At 37.3% G+C, this 24430-nt stretch overlaps 2 protein-coding genes across 9 annotated transcripts in view; both read right to left on the reverse strand.

Moving 5' to 3' along the window:
• LOC6051246 (probable ATP-dependent RNA helicase DHX35) overlaps positions 1-24430 on the reverse strand; it is a 52795-nt gene that overhangs the window by 6908 nt on the left and 21457 nt on the right. The gene's annotated exons all lie outside the window — the stretch shown is intronic.
• Positions 14304-16272, reverse strand: LOC6051240 (ceramide phosphoethanolamine synthase). Its single transcript, XM_001867679.2, has one exon. It carries the CDS (start codon positions 16137-16139, stop codon positions 14991-14993), a length of 1149 nt encoding a protein of 382 aa, XP_001867714.1. The 5' UTR covers positions 16140-16272; the 3' UTR covers positions 14304-14990.

Genomic DNA, 24430 nt, shown 5'->3' on the forward strand with positions numbered 1-24430 from the left:
CCGCGGGGCCTCCGGCCACTCCGGATTGTGGGCACTGCTGCCGAAATGTCAAATTTCATATCCAGTATCAAAAACCATAATGTTTGATACCCATATTGCCCCTACTCTGATGGTTCGGCAAATGTCCCCCCATCGGAACATCCCCGGGGCCTCCGGCCACTCCGGTTTATGGCCACTACTGCCGAAATGGCAAATTACATATTCAGTATCAAAAACCATAAAGTTTGATACCCATATTGCTCCTACTCTTATGGTTCGGCATATGTCCTCCCATCAGAACATCCTTGGAACATCCGCGGGGCCTCCGGCCACTCCGGATTGTGGCCACTACTGCCGAAATGTCAAATTTCATATCCAGTATCAAAAACCATAAAGTTTGACACCCATATTGCTCCTACTCTTATGGTTCGGCAAATGTCCCCCATCGGAACATCCCGGGGCCTCCGGCCACTCCAGATTGTGACCACTACTGCCGAAATGTCAAATTTCATATCCAGTATCAAAAACCATAAAGTTTGACACCCATATTGCCCCAACTCTTACGGTCCGGAAAATGTCCCCCCATCGGAACATCCGAGGGGCCTCCAGCCACTCCGGATTATGGCCACTACTGCCGAAATATCAAATTTCATATCCAGTATCAAATACCATAATGTTTGATACCCATATTGCCCCAACTCTTACGGTCCGACAAATGTCCCCCCATCGGAACATCCGCGGGGCTTCCGGCCACTCCGGATTGTGGCCACTACTGCCGAAATGTCAAATTTCATGTCCAGTAGCAAAAACCATAAAGTTTGATACCCATATTGCCCCAACTCTTACGGTCTGGAAAATGTCCCCCCATCGGAACATCCCTGGGGCCTCCGGCCACTCCAGTCCAGGTGGTGGCCAGTTCCAATGATCGACTCCCGCGACTACCATGTCTTAGCTGGTCCTTGCCTCCAAGCCATCTGCTCCCAGACCTCCAGGCCGTCTGCTACCGGGCCACCAGGCCATCTGCTTCTGATGTGTTCTCGTCGACGTCCAGCAATAGAATGACTTTTCAGGACCGACCGAGCCGAGTTTTGTTGGCTCGTCGACGATCCGAAAATTATGTATGTGTGAGCATTTAAACAACCAACGCGAGGTCCGCTTCGGATGAAACCTCGGTAGGCACTGAATTTGTCTGAGGCTAAGTGCTAACTTAAATAGTATCGCACGGCATGTTGCAACCATGGTGCTACATTCTCGCGTGACAGTTCCACGGAAGGAGGAGGCAAGGCAAAATTTGCTAAGTGCTAGATACTTGAATCTGATTAATGTGTTCGGGAAAGGTTGCGCTTGACCAATCAGCGTTCGCTATTCTTTAGTAGTTTTATGTTAACTTTTAAGTACTTAAATAAATAAGTACTGTAATAAACATGTTTTAAGATCATTAAGTAAGTCTTCCCCTTTCGTTTGGTGGGTAAAACGTTCAAATTGGTCGAGAGGGAAAAAAGATACAATCGTTTGAAATCTTGCACTTTTTTCGAAAATTTGCTTCTACGCGTTACATTTCGCTTCGCGAAAAATCTGGATTGCTACCCTTGTATAGAGCCCTAAGACAAAGTTCTTTGTCAAAAAAAACTCCAGATTTACTCTTTATGAGGAAGAATCAAATCGCTTCCAAACCTTTTCCTATTTCCAGCTGCAAAAACTAAGTCACTTATCTACTCGCTTCCACTAGCTATAATAATTCTCTTTGAACCTGTTTACCACTTGTTTATAATGTGTGTTCAATATATATTCTCTCTTTCTTTCTTTTTTTAACACTTTATTATTTCTTCATCTCATAACTAGTTGGTGTCGCCTTCCAGGCGACTATTTTCTCCAACACGTTTCGGTTGTTTTTTGATATTGTTTTTCCTTCAACTTTCTCTTCTTTCAAACAACTAGTTCCTAATTGTATAGAGCTATTACACATCTCTTAGATTTTCTTAATCTTATTATACTCTCTGTTTTTTTCTCTAGCACTTAAAATTACCAATATAGAAAAAATGGTTGTGTGTTTGTGTGCTTCACAAAAACACCAAACAGTTTTAGCTTCATCTCTTTTCTTTTTTCTCCTTAAATCTTATTTTCTGTTATTGTTTTCAAACGTTTTGATTTGTTTTTGTTTGTTGCGTCTGTCGCATTTTAAAATATATATATAATCTGTCCCGAGACAGAGCTTCCTTCTCACCACCTCCAACGTTCCTCGCGGAAAATCCAAAGGCAAAAAAGTAGAGTTTCAACGATTAACGGCGGCTTGGGGGGGGTGTGTGTTTGTGACTCTCTCTCTCTCTCTCTGTGTCTATGTGTATATAAGTAAAAGTGTTTGTCTATATGCGTTGAGAGCATGAGTGGAGGGAGGGAGGATAATGAGTTTCAACCGCGTACACAATAGCACACACAAATCACAACACAACAACACGTGTCTCTGCGTTTTGCGTCCCAAGGACATAAACACAGTTTAATTTCTCCGCTCCCGCTCGCACGCGCTATTTATTTGGTGCACACTTGCGTTTTCACACACACACCGTAAACACCAATTAGTAAGGCTTTTCCGTTCAGTTTTTTTTTGTCGATTTATTGAACAGAATGGTTTGATTTCTTTTCTTAGATAACAGATGGGGGAATTTCCACGAGACAGTTTTTGCGATATTTGTATACGTAAATAAGATACAATATTTTATAACATTTTATTAACATTTTTATGACGTGTATGAAAACGTGTTTTCTACGTTATCCAACTTTGACAAGTTGACATTTTAGACAGAGCAACATTTATAAATTAGACGAATGAAAGCAGATTTGAATTTTAAGTAAACAAACATTTTTTTCCGTTTTTTTTTTCAAATATTATTAGATAGCAACTTAAATTTTAAAAATATAAATAACAAACCATAGTTTCGGCATTTACATGGAAAAAATGAAAGATTTGACGAAACCAAAAAAAAAATAAGCGAAAAAAAACTTAAACAACTTAAAAGTGATTCTAAATGCAGGGAAACGCATTTTAAATTGATTTCAGCTGATTGTACTTAAATTTACATTAAAATTTTGAAGTTTTTTTTCTTTAATCTTCCTTCCAATAATTTAAATTGATAAAAACAAATGAATCCGAATATTCAATATTTTACTCAATATCCGAATCAAATGATTCCATTCAACAATTTCAATCAGGCCAAGTTTCCGATCGCAAATCAATCCTTAACTAAACCCATGCAACAAATAAAACCAAATATGCAGCTACACCAGTATAAAAAATCTATACAGCCTAAGCCAATACCAATGGAGGTCGATCCTTCATTGAGATCAAGAAATTCTAATAATAATAATTTTAAAATTGATGAATTACAGAACATCAATACAGATGAAATTGAAACGCCAGAACATGAAAACATTTTAAGAAGCGAACCGACTGAAGATGGGACTGAAGATCAAAACATATTTTTTTTAGTGGTCAGCGAAGAGAATCTCCAGACATAATCGGAAAAAAATCATTCCTTACATTAAATTAAAATCTAAATTCAAATTTCTTATCACAATAAATACAAATTTAGCGACATGATCTATACCGATGGATCGAAAATAAATGACAGAACAGCATATAGCGTGGTGCATAATGAAGGAATTATTCGGAAAAGAATTAACGGCCAAAGCAGTATATTCCATGCAGAAAGTGCAGCAATAGTTGAAGCTCCACATTGGATAAATCATCAGTCAGTAATTAGCAATTAGCAATTTGGCAAAAGCCAAAACAAAAAACTACTTTAAAGACAGAGTCCACCGACTCAATACCCAAATTTCCAGAAAAGGTTCAGCCGTAACATTCATGTGGGTTCCTAGCCATCTAGGAATACCGGGTAACGAAAGAGCCTACAAAGAAGCGAAAGAAGCCATCAAAAAACTAACAATTGACCAAAACGAAATTCTCGCAGAAGAAACCAAAAAAATTATCATGAACAAAATTATAATTAATTGGCAACACGAATGGACCAGAATCCAAAACAACAAGCTAAGAGAAATAAAAAACACCGTTCAAAAGTTCAAAAATACAATTATGGAAAACAGAAAGGATGACGTAATTCTCACTAGAATGAGAATCGGCCACTCAAAAATTACACATAAGCATTTACTCGTGAAAACGTGAATGGCCAAAGTGCCAACGATGCAACCAAGCACTAACGATTAAACACATAATTGTTGACTGTATTGGATTTGCAACGGAAAGGAAAAAAAAAAAACAGCATTCCAGCAAACCTCAGGGAAGCCCTGGCTGATGATGCTGAAAAAGCAAATAATATGATTAAATTCATTAACAGCATAAAGCTGAGAAACGAAATTTAAATCCCTGATTGAAGCAAAAAGTGATACCAAAAATCAATTATAAATGGGTTGATAACCACAAGTACCATACCATTCAAAGTCATACAGACAACAGGAGAAGATCACAGCTAATCGTGGAGGAGAACACCCAGCAGAAAAGGACAGCATCCAGAGATCATCATGGGACACGACCAGAGCAAAGAGGAGCAAGTCAAACAAATAGGTGACCAGCAGGTCACCGTAATAGAAAATCAGGAGGTCCACACGGAGGCGCTAGAGCAGTCTGGCGTGAAGATAACAATAATACTAATAATAGTGGCTTTGCAGCTAGTGCTAGCCATCATGAAACATATCAAGAAGAAATTCCAAAAAAGCGCAGTTCAGGCTGCCAGAACTATTGTCCTGGAGCAATCTCCTTAAGTTCAAATAAGAAAAATGTGTATAACAGAAAAACCCCTCCATCTCAAAAAAAAAATTTCTTATCGATACAGGATCTAATAAAAATTACGTAAGTCCTAAAATAATGAAACATGGATTGAAATTATCAAAACCAAAAATTATTTCAAATATTTCTGGAAACCATATAATTGATCAATTTGTAAAATTTAACCCTTTTCCAGAAATAAGTGAGAAAAAATTCGATTTTTTCATTTTCGATTTTCACGAGTACTTTGACGGTCTTGTAGGCAAGGGTCCTGATTGCTCAAAATCAACCACTTCATTCGCGAGCACAAATAGCAGGCGACGCGATACTGCCCTGATGAATTCCTACTGTTTGTCACTTTCACACCATTCGCTCCCGAACACTCTTTCTTCTACTCTCCTTCTCTCTCTCTGATCGGCTCAGTCTCCGAACGGCTCAGGCAGGCCGAACGGCTCAGGAAGGCCGAACGTAATCGATCACTCAATGTTATCAATTAAATTGTACATTTATTTTGATTTCATAACATTTTAGACACCATTCAAAGCAACTTCCACCACGAAAAAATCAAATTGATGGCAAACTGAGGGCGTGAAGACAAAAAGACTGCCGCGCTGGCATTTTGTGAGAATGGCTCTTCGCTGAGCATGGTAGTGTGTGAGTGTCGTCGAGCGACGGAGTAGACAAAAATTTTCACGATCTATTTGTTCGCTGAGTGAACAGTTCGGGCCACTCGCTGGCTGCTTGCGAGTATCATTCGCTCATGAATGCTAGCGGGTTAGAATAGGTGACGATTGGATCGGCGATGAGTGAGTGGTTTCTGTTCATTGAACCGACAATCAGGACCCTTGCTTATAGGTTATGAAACCTTACATGATCTAGAAGCGGAAATTGACACAAAACATAATTATCTAAAAATATTGAACAGCAACATAAAAATGAATAAAAAATTTCCAGAATTTATAAAAGCTGAAATTACTGCCCAAACAATTCAAAACGTGGAAATTCCGTGTGAGTTTGATGGAGAATTTTATTTTCAAGAAGAAGAAATTGCCCCAAAACTTTTTTTTATCCCTGGATGTCAAACAAAGAGGCAATCATGGCCCTAAGGAACGAATCAAACTTTAACCAAATGCTAACAGTTCAATACCCAATTAAAAACAAAGTCAACAAGTGTAAACTTATTCAACGAAACGAAATTAATACTCACTTACAACTCAATTCATCAACTCGACACATATCGAGATTTCATAAATTGATCGATAGTTTAAGATTATCACATCTCAACGTTGAGGAAAAAGAGAAGCTTATGAAAACTTTGAATGAAAATCAGGATGTTTTTCATTTAAAAGAAGAAGCTCTCTCCACTTCTTGGGGTGGAACACAAAATTAGAACAAAAGATGACATACCAGTGCATCAAAAAAAATTATAGATATCTATTTTTTTTTTCCGTGGACTTCTCCAATCTGGATAATAGTCCCGAAAAAGATTGATGCTTCTGGCGAGAAAAGGTGGCGACTTGTTGTCGACTATAGAAGGCTAAAACTATTGATGACAAGCTTCCCATTCCAAACATAAATGATATTCTGGATAAACTGGGCAGATGTCATTACTTCACCACATTAGATTTGGCAGCTGGATTCCATCAAATTAAGATGGACTCAAAAGATATCTGTAAAACAGCTTTCTCTACAGAAGAAGGGCACTACGAATACGTTTGCATGCCATTTGGACTTAAAAACGCTCCAGCAACCTTTCAAAGATACATGAATGGTGTCCTTGCTGGATTAATTGGGAAAAATTGTCTCGCTCGTCTATATGGACGACATCATTATAATCAGTACAAGCCTTAAAAAAACTGTTTGAATTTGAAAAAAGTGTTTAATGCCTTGAGAGCATAAAATTAAAAAATACAGACAGATAAAAGTGAATTTCTGAAGAAAGATGTTTTAGGTCACATTGTTACTTCTGAAGGGGTTAAACCAAACCCAGAAAAAAAAACTATTAAAGATTGGCCAATACCTAAGAACGAGAAAGAACTTAGGGGATTTCTTGGAATTTTAGGGTATTATAGAAAATTTGTTAAGGATTTCGCTAAGATACCAAAACCCCTTCCCAATTCATTGAGAAAAGACGTAGGTATTAAGCATACCAATGAATTCATAAGTGCATTTAATATATGCAAGCAAATATTAGACGGAAGCGACATTTTGCAGTTCCCGGACTTCTCAAAACAATTTATCTTGACAACAGATGCTTCGAATTTTGCTATTGGCGCTGTTTTCAAGAACCCTTAATAAATCTGAAGAAAATTATTCTACAATAGAAAAAGAACTGCTTGCAGTCGTATGGGCATGTAAATATTTTAGACCCTACTTATTCGGTCAAAAATTTATTCTGTATACGGATCATAAACCTTTGACCTACGGTTTAAATTTAAAAGGCCCTAACAATAGATTGGTTCACTGGCGCTTGGCGTTAAGCGAGTTTGAAATAGATCCTCGTTATCGCCCAGGAAAACAAAACGTGGTGGCAGACGGTTTATCACGTTTAAATCCAGAAACAAATTTAGGTGAAGTATCAGATGAAATCAGTGCTCATTCAGCAGACACTGACGATTCTGAAGTCATCAAATGTACCGAAAAGTCATTGAATTATTTTGCAAATCAAATCTGGAGTTTTTTTTTTAAAAGGTCCAATAAACCAAATTTTCAGTTTTTGCTTTTTGGGTGTTTTTTAATACCCCTGACTCAAGGCGGTTTCAAAAACACCCAAAAAACAAAAACTGGAAATTTGGTTTATTGGACCTTTTTAAAAAAAAAAACTCCAGAAATTATGTTGAAAATTGGAACAAATGAAGACAATGTACATGAAGAAATTTTCCCAAGAATATTTAGAAGAACAATTACAAAAACAATTTTTGGAGTTCCACAACTTATAAATATTTTCAAAGAATATATGGACATAAAACGAACAAATTTGTTGTCCAGAAAGAATAATGAACACACTACAAGTTGTGTACAAAAATTACTTTAACAGCTGTAAAAATTTTAAAATCTTTATTACATAAAAACTATTGATCGACCTAAAAACTCCAGAAGAAAAAAAACTGAAAAAAGAACAAGAACATGAGGTTGCACATCGTGGCATTTGAGAAAACCAAAAGAAAATTTCATCAGAATATTATTTTCCTCGAATGAAATTTATGATTCGACAGTATATCAAACTTTGCGATACATCCCACATTGACTGGGCAGCCCGCCGGCGGTCCGCTGGCGAACCGCCAAACCGCTCTGGCGATCCGCCAGCGATTGATTTGGCGGACCACGGGCGACCCGCTGGCGGATAAAATTTGCAACAATTTGGCGCACGATCAGTTTTTTTATCGTGACGTTGGTCCGCCAGCGACTCGCCCCGGGGTCGCCCAGGTTTGCCTTGAAATGTTTCACCCGCCGTTCATCCGCCCCACATACGCCGTTTTGTATGGTTCAACCGCCCCTATAGGATGGTCCGCCAGCGGGTCGCCCTCGATACGCCTCCCATAGAAAGTTCATCCGCCTAAAAAGCCCCAACCGCCGTGGCTCGCCCTCGACCCGCCTTTCATATACGGTTCGTCCGCCCCTGTAAGATGATCCGCCAGCGGGTCGCCCCCGATCCGCCAGCGGGTCGCCCCCGATCCGCCCCCTATATAAAGTTCATCCGCCCAAAAAGCCCCAACCGCCTTGGCTCGCCCTTGATGCGCCTTTCATATACGGTACAGCCGCCCCTGTAGGTTGGTCCGCCAGCGGGTCGCCCTTGATACGCCCCCCATATAAAATTCATCCGCCCAAAAAGCCCCAACCGCCTTGGCTCGCCCTTGATACGCCTCTCATATACGGTTCAGCCGCCCCTGTAGGTTGGTCCGCCAGCGGGTCGCCCTTGATACGCCCCCCATATAAAATTCATCCGCCCAAAAAGCCCCAACCGCCTTGGCTCGCCCTTGATACGCCTCTCATATACGGTTCGGCCGCCCCTATAGGTTGGTTCGCCAGCGGGTCGCTCCCGATCCGCCCCCTATATAAAGTTCATCCGCCCAAAATTCCATTCCATTTTTGAACATGCGAAAAAAAGAGGTGTTTTTCAATAATTTGCAGCCTGAAACGGTGATGAGATAGAAATTTGGTGTCAAAGGGACTTTTATGTAAAATTAGACGCCCGATTTGATGGCGTACTCAGAATTCCAAAAAAACCTATTTTTCATCGAAAAAAACACTAAAAAAGTTATAAAAATTCTCCCATTTTTCGTTACTCGACTGTAAAAAATTTTGGAACATGTCATTTTATGGGAAATTTAATGTACTTTTCGAATCTACATTGACCCAGAAGGGTCATTTTTTCATTTAGAACAAAAATTTTCATTTTAAAATTTCGTGTTTTTTCTAACTTTGCAGGGTTATTTTTTAGAGTGTAACAATGTTCTACAAAGTTGTAGAGCAGACAATTACAAAAATGTTAATATATAAACATAAGGGGTTTCCTTATAAACATCACGAGTTATCGCGATTTTACGAAAAAAAGTTTTGAAAAAGTTACTTTTTGCGTTTCTCTTTGTTTCGTCGTCCGTGTCTGTCGCCGGTGACCATGAACGGCCATGATCGATGACGACCAACTTTTTCAAAACTTTTTTTCGTAAAATCGCGATAACTCGTGATGTTTATAGGAAACCCCTTATGTCTATATATCAAATTTTTGTAATTGTCTGCTCTACAACTTTGTATAACATTGTTACACTCTAAAAAATAACCCTGCAAAGTTAGAAAAACACGAAATTTTAAAATGAAAAATTTTGTTCTAATGAAAAATGACCCTTCTGGGTCAATGTAGATTCGAAAAGTACATTAAATTTCCCATAAAATGAAATGTTCCAAAAATTTTACAGTCGAGTAACGGAAAATGGGAGAATTTTAAAACTTTTAGTGTTTTTCGATGAAAATACGTTTTTCGAATTCTGAGTACGCCATCAAATCGGGCGTCTAATTTTACATAAAAGTCCCTTTGACACCAAATTTCTATCTCATCACCGTTTCAGGCTGCAAATTATTGAAAAACACCTCTTTCGCATGTTCAAAATGGAAGGGTCGTACCGCCCCTCCGTCACGAGATATCAAAAAACGGACCTTGGATTCGTGATCAGGGACAAAAGTTACCCCTAAGGACAAAGTTTCACGCAAATCGAAGAGGGGTCGGGGCAACTGCTGTGTGAGTTGGCGGAGAATTACCCACATATTTCATCCGCCCAAGCAGAATACCCGTTCAGGTTCCTTCAGGATTCTGATAGTGTTTTTCAAGTTCATCTAAAACTGAAAAAAAAACACAAAGTGCCTTATATACAAGAAATGCAGATCTTGGTAGATTTTGTGTGCTGAAATTTAGAAATAAAACAAAAATATGAAAAAAACATAATTTTCAAAATAATTTTGTTCTCAATACATCTTACGTGCGTTGTTAGTTCACTGAGGTGAAATGATGAAAAAAAAATAAAGAAACAAAATAATATATTGATAAGCAAACTTGTTGCGAAGATTTTCCATTTCCTGCAAATAAAAATAATTCTTTAAATAATTCTTAAAAACTTAATTATTTAAAATGTTCATGTATTATTGGTACTTACATATAAACATGCAACGTATTGAATGTTAACAATTCATACTCTAATATAATCAAACACAAGCGCAGCTAATCCGAAGAAAGTATCCTAGTAGATTACACCCCATGTTCTTTCTTGTCATTCAATTTGATCATATATTGTATGGGGGAATGGTAGATATGAATATAAAAATAAATCTTACAGTGAAAAGATAAATACAAATAAGCAGTAATTTTAAAGATGATTCCGGGAAGCTGCAAAACAAACAACTATAATTAAAAAGACACATGCTCCAGATGGTTCCATTGCTGAAAGAAAAGGAATAGGATAAGGAAGGATATAAACATTTAAATAAATCATCTAGTGAATAGATAAATGTAGGCATTAAAATTGAAGAAGATTCCCGGAAGCTGGAAGAAAGATAAATATATTTTAAAGAAAAATTCTTCAGACGGTTCCATTGCTATTTCAGTAACTGTCGTTAGTTCATGAAATTTAATCATATATGGCATGGAGGAATGGTAGAAAAAGGACAAGGAATAGGAATGATATAAACATTAAAATAAATCAAATGAAGAATAGATAAATACATATAAGCAGTTCATTTATAAATGATCCAGGAAGCTGAAAAAAAATTAAACACAATTTTAAATGATATTGTTGCCGCTGAACTGATAATTGAAAATAATTGAAATTACTTCCTACCCACGTCCTGCATCATGCACACCTAAAAAATGTCAAACAAAAGAAAGACAAAAATCGCTTCTGCACCACTAATTGCCTCCACTGCTGGCACTGAACCCGCAACCTTTGGAGTGTTAACATTCACACAAAGAAACATTAACATTAATTGAGTAAACATTGGCACAAAATCCGCTTTGTAAATGCCACCTCGATACTCTTCAAGAGGTTTCCTTGGGAAAGATATACTTTTTACCAAAATGTACACAAAATTTCCATACAAACATACAAAAACGAATAAATCAAATCATAACAACAATGAAACATATCAAATTCTAAGTATTCCAAATGATTGCACATCTGCCAACAATATTTATAAGGGGTGTCACATAAATTACACCAACAATAACGATTATTCTTGCAAAACAACCTTCAATCACTATTTCAAACGCACTTTCAACTGTTTGTTTACATAAGTTAACAATCTAAACAACACAACACTTCTCCCAACACAAACTTAACAACGAAAATCATCAGCCGCCGATTAAATAACAACACCCACCGAAGCTCGTTGAAAACTGACTGAAATGTCAAATTCGAAATAAATTCCTTCAGATGCAAACCGCCACGGCAATCAGCCTTTGGCTCGCCGCGGCGATTGGGGGGCGAACGATATTGAAACATTTCAGCGATAAGTTTGAACCGCCCAGGCGATGCGCCCATGGCACGCCAAGGCGGATGGAGGGCGGACGAAATTGAAAAATTTCAAATGTCAAATTTCAACCGCCCAGGCGGCCCGCCCTAGGTCCGCCAGGGCGGTTCTAGGGCGGACCACACGATCAGTAACGGCCGCCGATGCGTAACGTCCGCACTGAGTTAATGTGGGATGTAACAAAAACAAGTACGATCGGCATCCATATAAAGTTAAATTCGGAACCACTCCGAATTCAAAAAGACCTTTCGACATACTTCATATCGACATTTTCATTTCCAAACCAACTATCTTTCTTTCGGCTATTGACAAGTTTTCCAGATTTGGAATACTTACACCAATTAAATCACGAACTATTACCGATTTAAGAAAAGGACTACTAAAAAATTTTCAAGTTCACGGTGCACCTAAATTGTTAATATGTGACAATGAGCCAGCTCTAAAGTCCATAGAAATGCGAAGTTTGTTACAAAACCTCGGAACTGATATTCACTATGTGTTCCAGCTAATCATAGTGAGAGAAATGGTACAGTGGAGAGATTTCACTCAACCATTGCTGAACTATTTTGGTGCTGTTTTTTGCAAATCAAGTTTTAGAGACAAAAAGTTAAATAAAAAATCGCCAATTTTTTTTACCGTGTATCATTTTTTTCAGTGTAGTCCATATCCATAACTACAATTTTATCGAAGACACCAAATCGATCAAAGAATTCCTTCAAAAGATACAGAGTTTTGAATTTCCATACATCATTTTTGTATGGACAGCTGCCAAATTTGTATGGAAAATTATATGAACAAACTAATGATGCAAAATGGCTTCTTTGAGCATACCGAAGGCACCAAAAAAGTTTCAGTCGGATTAAAAAATACAAAAACATCGAATGACCGAGATCTGAGAGAACTGCTCAATAACAATTTTACTGTTTTTTTTTTTCATTTGAAAGGTATAGTTTCAAAAGAAATTTATAAATCATGATTTGTTTTATTCAAAATAAAATGAAAGCTTTTAAATCAACTTTTAAAAACTTTACAGATTTTTTTTGAGTCCTGTTTAGTTTTAACGATATTTGATTATTTGGGTGGACGTGGGTGGACAATTCCCGTGACAGTTAAAAAACTACTTGTTTTGTTTTCATTTTGTATAAAAATTTTGATTTCATTACAAATCACAATATTTTTTACTTTTAATTTAAAATTTAAATTTTGAAAAGAGAGATAAAAACCTTTAAAAACATGTTAATTTGCTAAATATCGCAAAAAAAATCATTATTTCACTCATTTTTGCTGGACAAGATTGTTAAATCTTGCTTTGAGGTTGGCAGCCCTGCCATCGAGAGCAGAGGCTGGCGGTGTGCGGTTCGCGGAATTTGAATTATTTAGTCGGTAGTTTTTATAGTAAATCGCGTGAAAAGTAGTGAAAAGATTATACAATGTGTAGATTTCATGTGGAAAGTGAAGATTTCTTACAATTTTGGGAATTTGGACAGTTTTTTCGCGATTTTTGTTTTCTACGCCACTTGGTCAAGGGTTTGACAGTTCATCGCGGCGGCTTCGCTCTTGCAGTAGTATTAGTGTGATGTGGGCTAGCTCGTTCTAAGGGTGGTATTCAACTAGTTAAAAAATCAAATAGTGCGAAAGAAATAAAAACAGTTTGCCAAGGAATATTTTCGGAAGTGTCATCAAGCAGCGCTCAAGCGGCCTAAATATGGGACAACTCCCGGGTGCTTAGGACTACCAGAAATCAGAAACTTGGTGAGATCTATCCAAACTGAAATTTTCACATTTTGCCTACTTTTCAACAATCATTGAATACGCGCTGATCCCTGTTTTGCCTGATGGGATTGGAAGTTTAAAGATAGGTCGAGGACCCGTCTGGTTCTTGTACTTTGTTTAGGCGGGGCCAGACAATGCCCAATGACCTCGGAATTGGGCCGCTAGGATCTCTGCCATTCTGAAATGGGTCATTGGAAGCAGCGCGAGGGCTGTAACCACCTAATACCCGGGACTGAGATAAACTGTATCAGCTCAACCCAAGTCTGATACAAACTATACTTTCCCATAATTTCGCTGCCGGCCAGCGGGTATTGGATTGGACCACACACACACACACATACACACACACACACACACACACACACACACACACACACACACACACACACACACACACACACACACACACAAGATTGTTAAATCTTGCTTTGATTTGAAATTCAATAAAATGAAGCAAATCATTGAAAACTTTTTAACTGTATAAGTCGAATATAAAAAAAAGCAGTTCAATAAATGAGAATACGCATGCCCTATATTTTATTTCAAAATATATTTAGAGCCCATCCATAAACTAGGTTGAAGTTTTTTGAAAATAAGGAAAATTTTTTTTGTGTCGAGTTCAAATTTATGAAAGATTTATTGTTGATTGAAGAATAACATATAATGAAGCATGAAAAGTAGTTTCTGCGATTCAAAGAAAAGATTTTCAGAGTTATTTTAACATTTTTCACGTTCCGCGAAATTTGCGTGAAATTTGGTGTTTTGTCAGATGAGGTCCCCGTGTAATTTGCAATTTTCGAGCGTGAAAAATCACTAAGCATAATATAAAATATCATAATTCGACATAAACTGTCATTCAAATAAACACCCTTTTTAAAGGAACGCTTCTGAACTTGCTGTACTTGGATAGTCCACAAATTTTCACCCACCAATATTGAAGGTTTTCAAGTCCAATAGAAATCTTACTTGTCAAATTCTCCATACTGTAGTCAATGTCATTTACTGAAATTTCGGTATTGTGTTCACAACTCCATAAAAAATGCTATTGAAATTCAGCCAATTTTTTTTGTGAATGTTGAAGAAGTGCAGTTTGCAGTATACATGAACTGAAGAGATAAATAAAAAGTGCAATTGATAAATAATTTTAGTTTAACATTTTTATTTTGCATATTCTATGTTTTTAGAACCAAACTGCAAACTGTCGTATTATCAAAAAGTTGAAATTCAAATTTTAACAATCACTAAAACTCTAATTCCGTAGTCTCTGTATCGCTGTAGAAAAGTCAATCTTTGGAGCAATGTCGCAAAATCTGTCTCACGTGGTAATCCCCCCACCAAAGTGGAGACATTAGAAAACGATAGCTGCTAACGACGCTTTGGGACCCACCACCCTAAGCAGTGGCGAGACCCGCGGGGGGTCGTCCTAAAACTTGCCTTAATGTAATCACAACGATGTATTGTTACCAGTCAGCGATTTGTAGATGTAGTTCTGCGCCCCGAGCAGGTGCATCTCGGCCACACTGATGATGGCGAGCAGCGCCACGAAGCCGGCGTACTGAATCATCCGCAGGTACTCCCACAGTTTATCACAGAAGACACTCAGAAGGAGGAAGTGCAGCAGGGCGTGCACGTTCGCGATTCGCCACAGCCAGCAGATGACGAAGAACCAGGTCGAGCGGAAGGCCTGCTCCTGGTGCAGGAACTGGGTCGGCGTGACGTCCTCCCGCTCGAGCATGTCCTGGTAGATGGCGATGTAACGGTTCCAGCCGGTCGAGCTGAGCACGAGGATGCCGCTGTAGCAGAGCACCTTGCGGGCGACCTTCTTCGTGGTGACTTTGACCTTGTAGATGACGCCCGACTCGGAGCAGTTCTTCGACTCGGACACCGGGATGATGGACTGGAGCTGGGTGTAGCCACGACGCGGCGGGTTGTTCTTCAGGAACACAAACACTCCGATCATGAGGGCGATGCAGCCCAACGCGTCACAGATCCCATCGATGTAATATCCAGCGGATCCAATGTCCGACCGCTCGCCGCGGATGTGCTTCTTCGCCCGTGCCACGTGCCCGTCCAAATCGTCCAAGAACGTCCGGAACTGAAACAGCACCACCCCGATCCGGCGATAGCCCAGCGAATCCGACGCGACCATCCGCCCCGAAGCAACCGCCACAAACACGTGGAAGAACGAAATCATGTTCGGCGTAATGAGCTCCCCCTTGGAGAACCCAGCCAAATTGTCCAGCAGCGTTGCCATCGGCGCAAACAGGTAGTGGTTCGTGTGGTCCAACATCATCGCCTTCACCGTGACGTCGCACAGCGGGTTCAGATCGCACGAGACCCACGCCACGTCCTCGTACCGGGCCGCTTCCTGCGGTTGGCGGTGGGGAACGGCCGAGGTCACCGCGCTGCTGCTCGTAACGCCCATCGTTGGTCTCAGCACGGTGCTACCGTTCAGCAGGCGGATCTCGCGATCGCGGATCGGGTAGTCCTGGATGCGGATGTACAGATTCACGTCCATCCAGATGAAGAAGATGATCAGGAGGAACAGCAGCGTCAGCAGCAGTTTGCTGATCTGTGAGCTGGGACCGACCATTTTGAAGAAGGAGGGTTGGGATGACGGTCAGGTAGATTCTTTTTTCTTTCTTTCTTAAAACAACAACAAGGCTCGATTGAGGTGGAAACGCGTTCCGCGGGAAAACTTTCACACTGCTGCTACCGCCACTGGGGCCACAGTCTGAAATGGAATTGAGAACGAGAAAGAGAAAAAAGAACCACCGTCAGTCTGATGTTTGGATTGCAGGGTTGGGAAGGTTGTTTAGGGGATAACGTTGTGGGGGTTAGCTTAACAGGTGTCCTTGCAAATGATTTCATGTGTGTAATAAGCATTTTTTTTTTAATTTTCCATATTCACAGATCTCAAATTTCTTCAACCAAATCAAAACCACCATGAATAATGAAGCTTTCATTTCTTCGACCTGGTATGCATAAAACTTGAAGCCCCAATCACCTATTCAAGACTGTTGAACACTCACCACCCCAAACCACCCAGCTCTATTATTCATCGAGGAAAGAATCCTTTTCTCCGTGGCGTAGTTCTATTTTTAGAACAGCCACCCCTCCTAAAACCCCGCGTTCCACCTTATTTCGAGTGATTCCAAATCAAACAAACATGGCCCTTTTTATGGTCCACGCTGGCAATGGTATCCTTACTACACCCAACAACTCGTTCCACTGAACTGAACAACTTCAAATGGCACGAATAACAGTGGAGCTAACAGATAGAGTCGGTGCCACCGCCGCCGCTGCCTTGTCACGATACACGCGGCGTCACGGTGGGAAAAGTCCATCGTTTGATATAAAATGTTTGGCATAAATTTAAATTTGTGACTTTTACATACTAAAAACATATAAACAACAAAAATTTTGATGTTTGCTGTTTTTTTACTTCTTTGTTTTGGAACATTTTTGAAGAATAAAACATATTTATTTTTGGCAAAATGGTTCGACTAGAGCGTCCATCCCGGGAATTCCCAGCTCAAAATTCCCGGGATTTTTTCCAAAACCGGGAATTCCCGAATACCGGGATATTTTGTATCTTGCCCGGGAATTTCCGGAATTGAAAAAAATGGTCTTGAAATTCAGATTTGGATGTGGAAATAAATGAACATATTTAGTAATCGATAAGAATTTTGAAGCATTGAAATTTGTATTTGGCATATATCAGCATTAATTTATCTTATTAGGGAGAATTGATAAAATTTGAGTTTACGGATCCGCAAAATGCCCAGCGCTTTAAATATTTTCTTTTTCAATTTTATACATTTAAAAAAAAGACTTGGTATTATATTTAAGTATATTTTTAAATTTAAACTTGAAAAAATATCATATTTAATTATTTTTCATCAAACACAGGAGCAAATCAGGACAAAAGTAATGATTTAGAACAGCTGTTTAATCCTTTCAGGCCTGAATTTTCAAAAAAAAAAAATCATGATGGGATAATGATTCTTTTGACCTTACGAAAATTATAGGCTAGTTTTGGAAATTTCAATATACACTCAACCCCCGTTGGTTGGTCACTTTTTCGTTTGACAATTTTTTAGTTTGTACCCCGCTGGTTGGTCAAAGTCAAACTAAAAAGTGTCGAACTGTCACTTTTTACACGGCGCTCACGCACACTATCAAAACAAACGTTTGTTAGTGTGTGTGAACTCCGTGTAAAAGGGGTGTCAAACTAAAAAGTGACCCCGTTCGTTTGACAACAGTTGGTGTCAAACCATCGGGGTTTGAGTGTATGGCCTGAAAGGGTTAAGCCAATTTGCCAAAACAATTAAAACCCCGATTTCCAAATTTATTGCTCTAAAATCTCCTGTACATATCAGACTGAAGTCACAATTTTCACCAGTTGGTGATAGTAAAACATGAGATTCTGAACTTATCAAACATTTTACATTAACTGGTATCATTTTATTTTATTTCTTGTTTTTTTTTATAGAAATTTTTGAAAGCATTTGTGGTCATGTCACATAAAGAATATACAGGAAATGTACTATACGAAAATAAGTTTCAAAAATTTCCCGGGATCCCGGGAATTTCCGGGATTCAAAAAAGATTTTCCCGTTTCCCGGGAAATTCAAAACCCGGGAAATTGGGCGCCCTAATTTCGACGAGATAAAACTTCCCGAGCAGACGGAAATAACTTTGGAATAACATTTTTTGATATTTGAAAATACTAGGCCAATAACATTTTATGTTATTTATAACAAGATTTGATATCCGTCGTTATGATTTTTTTGTTATTGGATTGTTATTGTAATAACAGACTAATAACATTTTTATTTATTCTTCGTACAAATCTGTGTTATTATTTTTTGTTATTTTGACAACTAATCCGATCATCCCAATAACAGTTGGCGGTATTCTTCCATAACAAAAATGTTATTCCAAAGTTGTTTTGGCTTTTAAACAATATCAGACCAATAACAAATTTTGTTATTATAATATTAACTGTTATTAAACTCTTATGCAAAAATTGATTTTTCAAGAAGATTCTATAACATTTTCTGTTATTTTAACAGAATTTTGTTATTACCGTCTGCCCGGGTTGAAAAATATGTTCAATGGCCTTAATTACAAAAAAAAAAAATAATAATAATGACCCTAAAACCCGAATTTGAAATTGTCTTAACATATTTATTTAATAAAAATGCAACGTTTCCGAGTTGCTTTTATACGATTTTGAGAAAAAATCATCAAAACATTGATCAAAAAAAAAAAAAAACAGAGAAACAGGCAATGAAATATAAACCAACAAAAAAAAAATGTTTTTATGTATCGCCCTACCAGAACACGTTTTCAATTGCCGATAACTCAGAAACTTTTTTTCCGATTTTCATTGTCAAAATATAAATAATTGGTGTTATTTTGTCATCGCCCGAAAAAAAAAAAATTCGGAAAATTTTAAGATCTGGCTCAACAATTCAACGAGTTGTCGTGAATTTTTGGCGCTTTTGACATGTTGATCTCGATTTTGAAATTGTACAAATGTTTGAGACTTTAGCTTTAAAAAGGATAACAAAATGAATAAAGAATTGTATTTTTCTAAAGAGTTAAGATACTTTTTTATTACTTGGAATTTTGCTGAATACACCAAGTCGATCAGAAAATTCTTTCCCTATATACAGAATTTCTGATACAGTGTGGCCACTCAAATCCCATTTTCAAAATCTAGACTTTCCAGAAATAGTAGGAATATCTCATCAACATTATTTCCAAATAAATAAAATAAACTGTTGAAAATTTAGGTAAAAATAGTAATTCAACAGCAAATTTATTTAAAAAAAAAAACAAATTTTTGCGTTACGTAATAAAAGAACGCTCCTTAAACTGAAAAATACAACCTTTTTTAATTACAGGTAATATTTGTCATTTTCGTCATGTAGAACATAGTTAAAAAGTTAATGATATATTTCAGCTTGTTTAATCAATTGATTCAACATTCTATTCAACAAAACCAAAATTAATAGATTCAAATTATGAAAAGAGCCTTAAATTTGCTGTAATTTTCAAAACAAATTGAGTGTAATTAAAGTGAAAATTGAACAAAATACAAAGTTATTCAAGAGATAGAAAATTAATTATAAGATTCCCGATTTTTTTAAACAAAATATCGCAAGGTTCCGGAAAGGATTACATTTCAAAGAATCTACAGGGAAGGATGGATGCGTTGACATACCGTACCAAACGCTCAAATAATGTATATTGTTATTGCCTTGTGGATGGTATAAATGTTGAGAATTGTCAGCTCTTTTCAATAAATATAATTTCAAAATTTTAAAATTTAGCGTGACATTTCAAAAGGTCTAAAACGCTTGTTATTGTTGTTAATAGATGTTAGACCTCAGGATTTAGAATTTTGTTATTATTCAAAACAAAAAGCGCAAAAAAAATCAAAAATCATTTGTTTTTTAACCTTGAAAATCAATCCTTTAGTTTCCGAGATATCGTTATCCGAAATATGGGGTCTGATTGGGAGACAAAAACTTATTTTTCACAAAATTAAATCTTAATCTTTCGGAAGTCGCGTGTTTTGGCGTTTCTTACAAGTGTCATTACAAAGTGTGTACAAACTACACGTCTTTATCTCAGCAGCCAATTTCGGCAGCAATTTGGGACGCTTTTTCTTCATGAAATATTTTTAAATTGCAAAAAAACTTAACAACATGTTTACTTTAAAATGCTTGTATCTTCATCAAGTAATTTTCGAATGAAAATTTGTCATGCATCACAAAATTATTTTTAAAATTTTGCATGACCAATGGTCATGCAAAATTTTAAAAAATGGTCATTGACCATAGGTTCAATATTTTCCAAAAATTATCATTAGAAAAAACATAACTCCGGTTCCCAATTTTGCACCATTCTTAACATTAGCACAAAAGGTTCCTTTTTCGTCTGAAACATAGAAAAAATCGAAAATAAAAAAATGCGTATCCTGGGAAAATTGATTTGTGATTTTAACGTAAATTAACAAAGCTAGGAATTTGTTAGTCTGTGAACCTATTATTTGTCAAATGTCCTAATCATAACCAACAACTTTTCTGAAGACAACAAATCAATCAGAAAATCCCTTCTTGATTAGACTTCTATTTCCATTGAAATTTTGATGTTCTTTGAAAAAAATATGTTTTATCTCCTTTGATTTTTCAAACCATTTTTGAAGGTGGGCGACATAAACTTTGAAAAATATTTGCAACGGCCTAAATATTTTTTTTCACAAATTCGCATCTATTAAACATTTTTTATGCCAAAAAACGGTTCAAAAACCCGAATCCTTCAAACCTCCCAGCAGTATATCACCATGCACGCCAAACCTTGTGTCACGTAACGCTACTTCCGTCGACGGTTTATTTGCCTGCCAGTTCCACATAGAACGGAAAAAGACTTTGACCGAAAAAAAGGAAAATAATTGTATTTATAGGAAGCGGATCGTAAACAACAAGAGCGGGTATGTCCGTTGGTCGCGACGCCGCCGGCAGTCACATACGACTCATAAATAAGTGGCATGTTTATTTGCTTTCATCGACGATGAACGACCGCCGTTCTTTGGAAAGGATTTTTTGTTGTTGTACTGTTTGACAGGACGAAAATAGATTTTTGGGGTTTACCAAGTAAACAAGAATTACGGTCGGTTTCTTAAAAAGGAATAAATTGATATCGTTTTTGCTCCTATTCATAATTGTTTTACATTTTCTCATGAAGCAAAAAAAACCTTGCTTGAAAAAGTCCAACAATCCGTTTGTCGCGGCGCAATTGAGCGAAAGTGAATAACACATCGCCCCAACCAATCGACCGACCGACCAACCAAAGCTCAAACTAAAAATTAATAATTCATGCTGGCATGCCCACAAACTGTTCAAAGCTTTTAATAGCCTGGTCCTGAAATCCATTTCCCTGCCGAGTGACTGGCCGATAGTGGCTAGTGGGTGGTGGGGTTTGCTTTGTGCGCCCTATCCTTCAGAATGAATTTTCCGACACAAACACACTTTTATACGGGCGGAAGCGCAGGAAATGGACCGGGAAATTCCTGATGTTCCGTTCTGTGATCCAGCACTCACACACATACGCCCCCTTTTCAATATTTAATGGACCACGTCGCCATCCTTGCCCGAGCCCCCTGTCGGCGTGTGTTTACGAACGGAACATTGCTTTTCGTTTTTTTACTTGTGCTGTGGAGCTTTGCATTAACGATCGTCCTTCGTTTTTTTTTTATGTGATTTAGAGTTAAAAAGAAAAGTATAGAAACGAACTTTCTTTAAAAATCAATTTACAATTCTTTAATACAAGCAACTTCAATGTTATGGTAGCGTGTCCCAAAAAACACGAAGTCGAGGAAATCAGTGTGCTCAGCTCTCAAATGATAGAAAACCATGTTAGAAACAACTCTTTCATACATGAAAACTTTCGGAAAAATCGTTTACCACGTTCCCTGGGCATTTTTTTGAAAAAAGTAATTTTTTTCGACAATTTCACTAAATATGCTTAGAAAAAATGGAAAATTTTAAAATTTCAAATGGCTTATGCCATTAAATGATGGTCTGTGGTCCAATAAACAAGTTAATGTATCGATTTGGCCTTTTGAAACTTTGTTTTCACTTTCCCGGTGAGCAACTCTCTACGAAATCGGCCGATTTCGACCATTTTTATTTTTTTGTATTTTTTTATTTGACTCAAACTTTGTGGGGGCCTTCCCTATGACCAACTAAGCTATTTTGCGTCATTGGTTCATCCATACAAATCTCCATACAATTTTGTCTGCTGTCCATACAAAAATGGTATGTAAATATTCAAACAGCTGTAACTTTTGAGTGAATTTTCTGATCAATTTGGTGTCTTCGGCAAAGTTGTAGGTATTGTTGAGGACTTTTGAGAAAAAAATAGGTACACGGAAAAAAAATGAAAAACTTTTTTTTCACTAAAACTCAATTTCCCAAAATACATATTTTTTGATTTTTGAGATTTTTTGATATGTTTTAGGGGACAAAAACCCGCAACTTATGAGCCATAGAGAAACATGGTCAAAAAATCTGCCGCCGAGTTATGATTTTTTGAAAAAAAATGTGATTTTTGGATAAAAAATCGAAGTTTCATGCAATAACAAGTTTGACATTATTTTTTAATGCAAAATTGAATTTGCAATCGAAAAGTACTTTACAGCTTTTTTGATAAAGGGCTTCGTTTTCAAGATATAGCTACCGAAAGTTTGATTTTAGCGAAATATTTGCAGTTTTTCAATTTTTAAAAATGAGTGACCGTTTCTAAAAATATATTTTTTAAAAGTTCAGAAAATTTGCTATAAAATTGTCCAGAGACATTAAAGATTGGACCTCGGGTTGCTGAGATAGAGCCGCTTTAAGAAAAAGAAACACGAAAATTGAAGTTTTCTTAATCTCACCAAAATAACCCACCATTTTCTAATGACGATATCTCAGCAACTAATGGTCCGATTATCAATGTTAATACATGAAACATTCGTGAAATTTTCGAAAAAAATATTTGAAAATTTTTAAATCAAGACTAGCATATTCAGTGGGGGTAATATTCAATGTTTGGCCCTTTTAAAATGTTAGTCTAGATTTAAAAATTTTCAAAACATTTGTTTCGGAAAGATCGCAAAATTTCACGTAGCAAATTTTCTGAACTTCTCCAAAAACAAAAATTAGAAATGGTCACTTATGGTCACTATTTTTAAAAATTGACAAACTGCAAATATTTCGCTAAAATCAAACTTTTGGTGACTATATCTTGAAAACGGAGCCCTTTATAAAAAAATCCGTAAAGTACTTTTCGATTGCAAATTCAATTTTGCATTAAAAAATAATGTCAAACTTGTTTTTGCATAAAACTTCGATTTTTTTTCCAAAAGTCACTGTTTTTTTTCAAAAAATCATAACTCGGCGGCAGATTTTTTGACCATGTTTCTCTATGGCTCAAAAGTTGCGGATGTTTGTCCCCTAAAACAAATCAAAAAATCTCGAAAATAAAAAAAATACATATTTTGGGAAATTGAGTTTTAGTGAAAAAAAAAGTTGATAAAAAAAATCAGCAATTTTTTTTCCGTTTACCTATTTTGTGCCCAGAAAACACACCGTGGCATTATGAAGGAAAAGCACTCCTGCAAAAAATGTTTTCGAGAGCTGGGAAATAGTCATACAATTTTACTTTTTTTGACTTTGTTGATCGGACTTCTAGATACGAAGGTACAGGCTATCAATGCTTAAATTTTATGAAAAAAGAGTTTTTCACAGTGTCTAATTAGCCATCATTTTTCAACTCGCAACCACCCTTGGTAGCAGCCTGTGCTAACTAACATTCCCGTCCCATTCCCTCGAGATCTACAAACTGACATGGCGGGCGCCGTTGGTGGCCAACGACTGTGACCTATCTGCATCAGTTCTAGTTTTGATGATCTTGATGTTTTATCTTTTCATCGCATTCATGCATGCTGTTGATAAGAGAAACATCACCAGATCGTTGGGGCGTATGATCCGTTGTTCTGATAGGTTATTACGGTCCTGTTCAGCAACGGAGAAAGACAACCATGGGTGTTCTCTCATGCTCATGCTCATCATTTTTCAACTCGCAATACTTCGTAAAACTATTGGTTCGATTTTCAATGTTAAACAATAAAACTGGACCAACATTTGGAAACGTGGTTACACTTGATTAAAAAAATCGGAATCGTTCTGTTCGTACTGACAACCTTTGGATTGTGAGAGGCAACCACGCTTACCCCTACACCACGGATCCCGGTGATCTACGAGGTCGAATTAGGAAGTTCATTTTGCGAATGATTTTATCAGGGCTGTGGAGTCGGGTCTTTTT

Source organism: Culex quinquefasciatus, chromosome 2 (assembly GCF_015732765.1).
Source record: "Culex quinquefasciatus strain JHB chromosome 2, VPISU_Cqui_1.0_pri_paternal, whole genome shotgun sequence".
In the NCBI taxonomy this organism is placed as follows: domain Eukaryota; kingdom Metazoa; phylum Arthropoda; class Insecta; order Diptera; family Culicidae; genus Culex; species Culex quinquefasciatus.

Bases quoted from the DNA above. Each gene is read 5' to 3' on its own strand.
- LOC6051240 (XM_001867679.2), bottom strand. From the start codon at position 16,139: ATGGTCGGTCCCAGCTCACAGATCAGCAAACTGCTGCTGACGCTGCTG.